General features: G+C 42.7%; 1 protein-coding gene across 1 annotated transcript; it reads right to left on the bottom strand.

Moving 5' to 3' along the window:
* Positions 1 to 5,056: 5,056 nt before the first annotated feature.
* Positions 5,057 to 9,418, bottom strand: BLOC1S6 (biogenesis of lysosomal organelles complex 1 subunit 6). Its single transcript, XM_082060813.1, has 5 exons — positions 9,196 to 9,418; positions 8,302 to 8,446; positions 7,053 to 7,140; positions 6,355 to 6,441; positions 5,057 to 5,597 (listed from the first exon to the last, which is right to left on the bottom strand). Exons 1-5 carry the CDS (start codon positions 9,239 to 9,241, stop codon positions 5,478 to 5,480), a joined length of 486 nt encoding a protein of 161 aa, XP_081916939.1. The 5' UTR covers positions 9,242 to 9,418; the 3' UTR covers positions 5,057 to 5,477.
* Between the last annotated feature and the right edge of the window lie 1,973 nt (positions 9,419 to 11,391).

Below are 11,391 nucleotides of genomic sequence, written 5' to 3'. Positions count from 1 at the left end.
AAAGGCCGGGGGGGCTGGCGGGACCGCGCCCGGGCGCGCAGCAGCCGCCGGTCGCCGCTCCGAGGTGACTTGGGGTCAGACCCCGTTAGCGCAGCTGCTGGCGCTCAACGGAAAGCAAAGCGCATTTCAGCCTCACGGCAGCTGTGCCTGCGGGTTTGCGCTCATCTGTGTTCCTAAAGGTCCCCCCATCTTCCATACAATGACTCTTCGAACTTGCCATCTCAAAAATCAGACCAAAGCCTGGAATCCCACCACGTTAAAAAAATATAATAAAAAAAAAATTAAGAAACAAACATAATTTGAACTCCTAGAGGAATAACCTGAAATCGGGTGTAACTCACCTGGACACATGGAGAAAGGAGCTTCCAGCAGGGCTGCCAGTCTGGGTTCTGTTCAGCTGCCTACAGCCCATGGCTGAGCCCAGCCCTATAATGTTCTCCTCTAAAACTTTACGGAGCTTTTGATTTATGGCATAGTGAGAGCATGAAGTAATAACAGCTGTTAATCCACTAAATTGTGTTTGTCAAGCCCAAAAAAAACAGTCACATGGAGATTAGTGCTGAGAGTAACATATGAAAAGAAAATTACTTATGCCAACTCAGACACATCAAGCAACCACCAGATCCAAACCAAGCGTCAGGCTGTTTCCTTCTCAGGCTCAACCTTCCCCTCTTGGCACACAGAGGTCAAACTGCTCGGCTGATGCACAGCCAGCTGTGGAAAGCTGTAAAGACTGGGGAAGGGCATTGAGGAGTTACATGGAAAGACACCACAGGGCTGATCCACTGTCTGCGTGCAGGCGAGCAGCGGAGGGGAGGAGACGTTCTGCAGGGCGCTCATTTGGAAAGCAGGAGTGTCAGTCCCCTGGCTCACCAGGCACGCACTCTGCAATCACAGAATCACACAGTGGTTAGGGGTGGAAAGGACCTCTGGAGATCCTCTAGTCCAACTCCGAACTACATCCTGCGCTTCCCAACAAGGGCAGTTTGTCTGTCCCAGCTGCACAGCTCTCACTCCTCCAGCACAAGGGCATTGCCACTGGCCAACTGGGAACACTCCAGCTTGCTTGTGCCACTCGTCTTTGTGTTACTTTGAGCTGCTGTGCGAAGAAAAGCAGCTTCAGTTGCTTTTCTCAGCTTGTGACTGAACGTGAACAATCATAAAATGAACCCTGACAAGTGACCCCTGTTCTCACAGACATTCCTGCCAGGTACAGAGGTTGTTGGCGATGAGGCCGCAGCACTTCACAGCTGAGTTAGAACGACTCATTTTGCCTGTTTGTAAAAACCCACACGCTCATTCCCAATTCGTGGCTGTTTCACAAAAATACACAAAGTCCAAGAAGCAGGTTTAGCCAAAAGGCATCATTAATTTTGAAAGGCTACACATTAAACTTTCAGAGGAACGTCTCAGTATTTAGTAGTTCCACACATATATACAAGGTTTCTGTAATGCTTTCCACAGCTACACAGAACTGCCTACATCAGACTAAAATGTGTAAATATAATAAAACAAAGCCCAAAATTAAAAGGTCTCTGAAACAAACAATTTATTTCCTGTTGCTTATCTTTTGTCTTATGTCTCAGTGTGAATGACAGTGCAAAACTTCCTTCTGTAAATACTGCTTTAGAGATCATTGCCTTCGCATGTGCACAAATTCTGAAATGATTCTTTATCAGGCTTTATACTATTTGCTTCATTAAGCCACAAGTTTGTAAAACAGATTTATTGCAAATGTTCTGTTTGCCACGCAGGGAGTTTTATTTCCTCTCTTAAACCCCATGGATTGACACCATGGAGATAAACAGATAGATAGGAGCAAACCCAAGAGAAAAAATACTGAATTATCAGGTATGGGCAACATTGTGCTTTCATAACACGTCATGAAAAACACATTTTGGACTTGAGCTGCCCAGAATCTCCCAGATCTGTGGTTGCCAAGTTACTGCCTGGAGGAAAACAGTTCAAATTGTCCACGCCAGCAGCGTTGTGGCACCGTCAGGTACCAACAGAGCTGCTCTTCCCATCAGTTCTAGTTTGATCACCTATGAAAAAAATTGAGAAAACGAATTTTGTCACATCGTGAGAGTTCTTGGCTGCGCTGGTACCACAGGGGTCGGTTTGAAGACAGACAGTGGGGCGAGGGGGATGCGACCGCCCAGCGTTGCCGCCGGTTTTGCTGCACATGGCTTTGCCGAGGACTGAGAAAAGTAATAAACACGAGTGTGCTTTGAATGAGCGGAAAGCAGCGGCATTTGTGCCAAACCCAACTGTTTGCTTCAACTTAAGCCTACACTTTGATTTTAAAATAATAAGTAAAATCATCCTTGCTGCCTCCACATAGTGCCTTACTAAGAGACTTAGTGCTTACTATTTTCCCTGGCATGGATAGCCATATTAATATTTATGCTGCCATAATTCGTATTCTTACAGATTCACATCACTAAGTGCAAGTCCTGCGAAGCTTTTAGCAGTAGTTCAGTTATATTCACATAAGTAATCCAACAAAGAACCAACGACATTTAATCAGTTTTTTAATAAAAATGACCCCTGCAAGGTGAGGCATTAAAGCGTCAAGCTCAGTATTAATATCAAGAACAACCAACTGTGTTGCAAAGCGAGCAGCAGGTGGCAGAAAGAGTCTAATGAAGCATAATTAGGAATAAATGAGCCAGAGAACCCTTGGCTGCTAGAATCCCAACACAACAGCTGCAGAAACAACCTTTACATCATTATTTACACTGTTATCACTTAGCGCCCAGCACAGGGAATAAAACCACATCAAATATTCTGTAGCCATTTTCCAAGAAGAAACAAATATTTGTCTTATGGACAAGCACTTACCCATCTCAAGTGAATAAGCTGGATGTCACCGAATTAAAAACCGGCTCACATGGAGCTGCACAGCTACAGGTGGGGGAAAGCACATCAAGCATCCAGGTTAGCACGGGCACAGATAAAAGCACGGAAAACCAAGATAAGTCGATTTTATAAAACCAAGTAAAACTCAATGTATACAGTAACAGAATCACTCTAGCTGTGCATATTAATGCAAGCATGTAAGTTTAGATCAATTTAACGATACTGGCACCTAAGGTGGCATTTACTTTTTATGCATTATGACACTAGAGGTGCATTCAGAAGAACAATATCCTATGGAGATAATGAGCTGTAGTTTTGACTGAAATAATTTGAGAGCTCATTAATTAAAAAAAAAAAGTCACTTAAACTGACCCAACTTCCCCATATATGTTAATTAATTTCTCCCCTTTATTACAGAAAGGTCATTTATGAAAATTAGTTCCTCATTCATACAAAACTTTTCTCATAAAGTTGTTGTAAAATGTAGCTTATCAACTACATTTTTATGTATGTGTACGATTCCTCAGCAACACTGCAACCTTTTCTTCCTTTGATCACAAGTTATTCCTAACACTGAAATACGCGATTGCAAAAGCACTGATTTCTATGCTTAGAACTCTGTATTTTCAATAAAAGTAACCATGGGTTTTGAAACAAAACAAAAGAGGCTATGATTTCTGAAACAAATCAAAAAGCCTTCATAGTTCTTTGGAAAAACCCAAACCAAACCCCATGATTCTTCACAGAAAAAGCCCACGACAAGGGAGCACAGATCAATAAATATCACAGGAATTTAATCCTGATTTAGATACTGAGGCATCTAGTTTCACATTATACTTTAATAAGAACTGTTATATAGTCCCAGAATTTAATTTGAAACTACATTACAAAATAAAATATTTAAACAATATTTAGTTATGTACACTCTGCTCCAAAAATGGGCTGTGAATATTCTTTACATTTCTCTTAGAAACACATATAAACCACAGCACAGGTCCACAAGCCACTGGCAGTTAATAGACACAAGTAATTGAAAGGAAAAATACCTGTTGAAAGTTTTAATCTATTACTGCTTCAGTAACAGCATTTCAGTGTCTCTTCAGACTACTTTAGGTAGAGTTTATTCTCCTGGCCCCAAGACATTTTCCCAGTTTACCTTGCATGTTGGATGATTACTCATTAGAGTAAATCTTTCACAGAAAAAGATGGCAAATAGTAAGAATGGGAAATAAGGAGTTCAGAGAATATAATACAGGAGAGTCCAGGCAGGTGTATCTAAAGTGGAAGAAAAAGTACAACTGACTGTCCCCCTCTGATACCTTACCACACGTATTTTATGGACTTTACACAGCTTACCCTTCATCTTACTTCAAAACATGCCACTTACATCACTGCTTGAAAAATAACACAGATAGAAAATATCCAGTTTGTTAGACTGTAGGAAAAAATAGTTTAAAAGTTCTTTATCAGTCTAGACTACATGTACATTCATCTGAATGGAAGTTCACACCAAGTGCTCCACGAAAGCAATTACATTCAGAGCAATGGCTATCAGCCTCCATTCCACATTTCTCACCAGGGTACACCAACCATCACCAGTTTGGGTGAGGACAGCATAACAAAAACTCTCTTACATAGCCCCACAGTGCAAATGAACAATTTGTTAAGGGAAAGAAGTTAAACACAGCACTTTTTCCAACAGGCAACTGAATTACACATGAAGTGAAAATTGTTTCGTTTTGGTTGTGTTTCATTTTGTCAGACAAAATGAAGAAACTACAACTTCTAAGCCCACAGAAATCTGCTCAGACCACAGTCTTCCTCTTGAACCATTACAGAAGCAACAGCTCCCTGGTTGGACTCAAATGTTTGTGGAAGTGGAGATTCATTAATCTTTGCGTTGTGCACGCATCAGTTTTGAGAATCTTTAGTGTTCTGCTTCCTCCTCCCCACTCACCAGTTCGGCTGGGAAATCATTCAGAAGTTACTTTAAAGCTGTTCTTAAGTTACTTAATAACAACAACAACAAAAAACCCAAATAAACACAAATAAAACAAGACAAGACTGCTGCAATAAAGTGAGCTTTCAGGCAAATACACTGAAGTTTCTTCAGTTCAGAGACAGACCAAACCAAGGCTGCACCAAAAGTCAGTATTAACGAACCAAGGCACCAAAGAGACCCCAACGGCCTGGACCAAAGTGGTTTCAGTGAAACAAGCAGCCACTGAAGTCTGGGGATAAGAACTGACTTTTAAATAGTAGTCTTTATTTTCTCTGAAAAACATGTATGCCGGACACCAAATACCTCAGAATTCTGAACACCAGAAGAACAGATGAAAAAACGTGGTTAGGCATTTAAAACTGTGATGCCTAAGTTCTCCTATATACATATATTAAAAAAATTGGCTTACATTATAATAATATCAAATTGCATAGCATTACAAAAGAAGGCAACTTGAAAAAAAATTGTTACCAACTCTACTATCACTGTTCTGGAATTTACAACATCATAGACTGTTGCTAGTAACAGCTATAGCCCAGTTTAAGCAAAGTCTGTCTTAATTCCAGAGAATGCAGAAATGATTAATTTGGACAAGGTGCTGCACGCTCTGCTTTCACATCCTCCTGGCAGGTTTTGCTGTTAACTGCTTCTCTCTTTCAAGTTCCTTCTCACGTTGCTGTTCTCGTTCTAGTTCTTCCTTCTGCCTCTTTTGTTGCAGCTTAAGTGCTCTTTTCTAAACAGAAAAGACAAGAAAACAATTGTAAGTTCTATAGCTGTATTTAAGCTGGAGGTAAAACAAAATCCCCCCCATTCTCTTAACATTATCGTCTCCAGCCCATCCTGCTCATGACTGAATGCTGCATAAACTGTTCACTTTTCCTTCCTCCCACTTCCCTCTGGCTGTTCAGAAACAGCAAGTCCGTGACCTGCACAGGGAAAACACAAACTGGATTCTCTTTGGTCTCACTGAAACTCATCCCTCATGTACACCAGACAAGGCACGTACTGTGCAATTTATTGCGTCCGAGACAAAATCTTCTTGTGGAACATACTGAAAGACTAATCTTGCCAGACTATAACCTACATAGCATGAAGTCAGTGAACCTATTCCCCATGTTAATATTACATTAAATAGGAGAAATTCTTATGTTTATTACAGTCTAGTTTTCATCAAAAAAGGCACAGAAACTGAAAACAAAGAGAACTAGTTGGAATGGAGTTGATTAAGTAATGGAAAAAAGCATGATTCTTATACCACCTAAACATGACACTGAGATATACGAGTAGTTCAGATGCATAAGTAGCTGGAGATCAGGTAGTGCAAGTTTAGAAATGTACATGGTTTGGTGCTACTGAAAACTTCCATTTAAGAAAAGGACTGAAGACTATTTTAATCAGGACTTTCAGCACACATCCAAAATAAAAGTTACATATTTAATTATGTATTATTGACTTTTATGGTGGAAAGTAAAAATATTTCTCGTACTCACTTTTAACTTTGATGTCTTCTCATGGAGCATCATCATTTCATTTCTAATATTCACTAATTTGTTGTGATAGTGTTTAGCTTCTGAAAACTTAAAAAACATCACAGTTAAGGCAGCGACTGTCAAGTTGGAACAGTTGTTTTATAAAGCTACACAGCAAAATAGCAATCAAAACCACAGAGGCTACCAGAACAGTTTGATAATGGATTAAACATGTCCAAGTTTATATATAAAGTTTACATATTACAAGTATTAGTATAAAACTACCATATCCCAACAGGTACACTCAGTAATCTACTGAATTAAGATTCATTAAACAGCATAAAAATACCACCATTTTATGCACCACGTATCAGTGTTTCATGCACCCTCCCTGCTGGTCTGGAGAGGTGCACAGAGCTAATGCTGGAGCCTCAGTCCTACCAAAAAATGGCACATATTTGCTTCAGCTACTGGTTTTGAATGACTAGACTTACTACCAGTGGCCGACCCAGCCTGCTCTTTCTTCCCAGTGCCCTTCCTGCTCAAGGGAAATATGCTGGTTCTGCACCCTCTCCAGCAACTATTGTCCCAAATATCTGCATGAGTTGGTTCTCTTCCTGCAGGTCATTAAGAACAAGGAAAATTCGCAAGTTGCTACTAATGCTTCAGCAAGAAAATGTACACTTGTAGATATTTAAGAGAGCTTTAATAGTACTTACCAAAGCATTGATATCAAGAATCCAGTTACATTCTTTGAATTTTGAAATTTCTTGTTCTAATGTTTCTAGTAATACTACTTGGTTCTGTCTGAAACAAAAAAAGATGCAGAAAACCAAAGTAAAGCAGTGCATATGCTTTTCAACCACTCCTTTAAATAAATATTACTTTTAATCTTAACAATACAAATGCATGCTTCCCAATATTGGATTCCTCTTATGTGTTGTTAGGGGATTTCAATAAAGACATGAGTAAATGGTTTGAGAAAAACCCCAGCTGAGTACGCACAAATCCAGCTGGCATCATGCAGCACAGTGAGATATCCAGGATGAATATCTGAAAAGCCTGACCAGGCACTCTGCAGGTTGCAGTGAGTAAACACTCCAAGTTGAATGAAGGGAAAAACAATTAGCTCTTGACTTTCCACTCAGTTGCCTCTGCGTCACGCTGCAGGACTGCTCCAGCAGGGGGACTGGACTACATCATCTTTTGAGGTCCCTTCCAATCCCAAACATTCTGTGATTCTGTGACTCAGATATTTCTGTAGACATATAGTGTGGATCCTTGGTGCTTATTAAGGATCTTCCATGCCACACAGATCAGCTGAAGTCTTCCCAGACACAGGCCGTCCTTGGCAGCAGCATAACCACATCACACATTGTGGAACCCAAACCAGCACACCCTGCAAAACCCCAGCTGGCTCTGTGTAAAGCCCTTTCGGGCACCTTTGCATCCATGGCAGATCCAGTCTGCACTTGAATATAAACTATTCTCAGTTATCAGCGAGATGCCAATGTATAAAGAACTTATATCTGTTTAGCTCCTTAATTGTATTTTCCAAGTGTATCTTTTGCAACACAGTTTAGAGACTGGACAACAACAACATAGCACACTACAAGATGCCCCACGTATAAACCGCATGTCTGCAAACAAAACAAACCTAGCTTTCAGCAGACTTTCCACTACAAACATGAAAAAAGTATTTAAGAAATCTGCATGTTTTCTGCTATCTCTGGCTTAGGGTATTTCAGTGTTCCTGCATTACATATTCTTCAGTCAAAGTTCTGACAGACTACACTGCAGCTTATACACTCCCCAGTACTCCTGCCAGTCACTCAGCCATTCAGGATGCTAGAGACGGAACACTGAAAAGCTACAATAAACTATATTCCAGTTAAGGGTTACTAGAATATTAAAAAACAGCAAACAAAGTATGCACGTATAAGATATTGGCTTTAAAAATTCATTTACGTAAGTTCCTGTAGTGCTGATTTTGATTGCTGAAGGTCAGGCAGGTAATAAGAAATGAGTCCTTCAGTTAGCTGCTCCACTGCTTTCTCATCTATTAGAGGCAGATCTTCTACTACTCCTTCGTCTGGAGATGCATCATTGGGACCTGCACCAAAAAATAGCAAGGTTGAACGTGACAGGTCAGCACGCACTTCAAATTTCACCTAAAGCAACAATATATACTCCTATTTAAAATTTTAAAGCATTTAGACAGTCAAGTTATAATTCTTTGCACTTAACTAGACTGTGCTCCTTTTTCCCCTCTCTCTCTACGCCTCCCTCACGAGCTCTCTGGTCAACAGTTTTATCTGAACACGAGCAGAACAGAAAGAGGGGAACAGAGTATTCCAAAAACATCTTATAAAAGGAAAAATCCAAGTATTTCAGTGTACCGAGAAAAAAAGAGGCAATACCAGTAGTTGTGACTGTGAATCAGGAACAACTAAACATTCGCACACACCTGTCCTTTGCTGTCAAAGGCAGAGAATAAACCCGCATCTACCAAATAAAGCTCGTAGCCTTCTGCTCAGAACACGTTAAGGCCTCACCAAAGCGCCACACGCTGAACTCCTGAAGGTTGCAAGAGTCAGTGAACAAGCGAAGCTGTAAGGACCTACGGTGTGCAGAGCTCTCGGACAGTAACGACCCGCACCGGCCACCCCGCGGGCGAACACCGCGGCAGCCGCGCCCTCCAGCGCCCCGGCCCGGCCACCGGGGCGCCCAACCCGGGCTCACGGCGCCGCGCTCCGCGGGGCCTCAGCTCTGACCGGGGCCGGGGCCGGGGCCGGCCGCCTGAACCCCACTGCCCCGGGCCCTCCGCCCGCCTGCCGCCCGGCCCGGCCGCCCCTCGCGTACCCAGCGAGGCCGCCGCCTCCTCTTCGGGCCGCTCCGCCACGCTCATCGCTGCCGCCCCCCGTGAGCCCCCTCTCGCAGGGCAGGAGGCCGCTCGGGACGAGGCCGAGCCTGCGGCGGGAGGCAGGGCCCGGCGGCGGGAGGCAGGGCCCGGGAGGCAGGGCCCGGCGGCGGGGCTCCCGCGGCCCTCACCCAGCGGGGCGGCGCCGCACCATAGAGTCGCCCTGCGCGCCGCCGGCTAGAAGGGCCGCCGCGCCGGATGCGGAAATGACGGACGATGACGTTCGGGGCTCACTCGCCACCAACCCCCCAAATTTGAGGATTAAATGAAACTCTGGCGGTTGAACTGGTGCTCTTCAGAAGCGCTCTGAGGGATTTGTCATCCTTAAACCTGACACTTTTAACAAGGCTGTTGCACATTAATGTATGTTTTCTTCATATATATATTCTAATTAACTATTGATCACGACTATGTCACTGTCATCAGATTAAAAATGTACCTGGTTTTCTTTGTTTTCTGCATCAAAGCACCAAAGGCCCGGTCTGCAGCCGGATTGCAACAACAGGGACTTGTCCTCAGACTCGAATCAAGATTCTCATTACAGCTCGTTAGCAACTTTACTTGTGGTTTCTTTCTGTGGGAAAAAGAGAACCTTTTTCTGACAGTTTCACTGGGACTGGCGTCTCGGCTTCCAGATGGACTCTCTAGTAAGAACAAGTGAGGTAATGGCTCTGAAACGGTCTCACTCGGGGTGTGGGAGTTGCAGATTCGTGCTCCTGCTTTGCCTGTTCCAGGCCCTCCCACGTCCTGCAGAAATAGACTAAGGGCTGGAATATAAACCTGGTATCTTCTTTTCTAGACAAGTTACAATTTAACTGTTTTTCAACCCATACGCTCCAAAAAAAGAGACTGATACAAAGCCTCTCTTGTTCCCTTTCCTCTACAAAGCATTCTGTGTGTCACAGTAACTGCTTCCCAAGTGCATCACCAAGTTCATTATTCTCTGAAGGACTGATTAAAGTTTTATTCTTGGAGAAAAAGATGTTTGAAAAGGAAGTTAAGTGAACCTTATAAGAAGGAACAAACACGTTTGGTTAAACTAGCAAAAAGCACCATATTGCTGGTCTAAACATTTAATTTCAAGGACCTGTGCAAAATCAGTATTCCCATTGCTAGCTAAAAAATTGGATACCACTGAAAAACAAAGTCTGCAACCCATGGAGCCATACAATGAACCAGCTTGAATTAATTAGAAGAAAAAACTTGCTGAGGACATTTCTGTATAATTACCTGAATTTGATTTGTAGCCCCCACACAGCTACCAGGGACACTGTGAAGAACCTGGACTCTCCAGCTGATGGTTCACTGCCCATCCATGGGCAGCAATGTTAGTGAATCCGTGTTTGATAGCCCTGTACGTTCCTTTCTCTCCTGTTCTCCTGCAGCCCCCTGTTGTATTCCTGCACTTACTTGCTACTCCTAGTCCTACAGCAACTCAACACTTACCATCTCCAAATGCTCGTCCAAAGTTTGCACACAACTTCCTAGCTTTCTTGCTGAGGTCTCACCCTCCCTGCAAGACTGAAGCTCAAATGCTGGAATGCTGTTACATTGTAAGCTACCGACAGACAAATGCGATGTGACACTGCAGCAATACATGTGTGACATTGTAACAGCAAATCATCACGTCATCACATCATTTTACATCGTGGCAATTGTGCTCAGAAACTTTCAATGCAACCTTATAACCCACAGAGTGTGGATTTTATCGTAACTGATTTAAACAGGAATCTAAGTAAAGGCAGAGTAGCAAATAGTATGCTTTAAACCACCAGCTTTTAAAGTGCTGTATCACTTCAGGGGTGACAGTATGAAAAGGAAATATTTCACATTAACAGCTAACTTCTTAAAAGCTCTCTGTCCTAATTAAGTAAACACGACTGCAGAGGGAGTACAGACTTGGCGTCATAATGGAGTGTTAACAGGCTGTTAGAAAAAGCTGCATCCAACAGAAGTTCATCTTGACAATGCATTACTTGGTTCTTGACTTGAGAAAACTGGTCTTAGTTATTCAGTAAAAAACAAACCAGCAAGCCTTGGTGTGCTGGTTCAGGGTGTTACGTCTCCCAAACTTACTCCTCCTCTTCAGTGCTAGAAGTTTCTGTCCCTGAAGGAGGGGCAGCAGAATGGAGCGTGAG

This window comes from Streptopelia decaocto, assembly GCF_964273445.1.
Source record: "Streptopelia decaocto genome assembly, chromosome: 9".
NCBI lineage: Eukaryota > Metazoa > Chordata > Aves > Columbiformes > Columbidae > Streptopelia > Streptopelia decaocto.
This window is presented reverse-complemented; position numbering and strand designations above follow the sequence as displayed.

Coding starts and splice junctions, on each gene's coding strand:
- BLOC1S6 (XM_082060813.1), bottom strand. CDS start 9,241: ATGAGCGTGGCGGAGCGGCCCGAAGAGGAGGCGGCGGCCTCGCTGG. Junction 6,442..7,052: donor TTCTTGATATCAATGCTTTG/GTAAGTACTATT, acceptor ATGTTTTTTAAG/TTTTCAGAAGCTAAACACTA. Junction 5,598..6,354: donor AGAAGACATCAAAGTTAAAA/GTGAGTACGAGA, acceptor TTTTCTGTTTAG/AAAAGAGCACTTAAGCTGCA.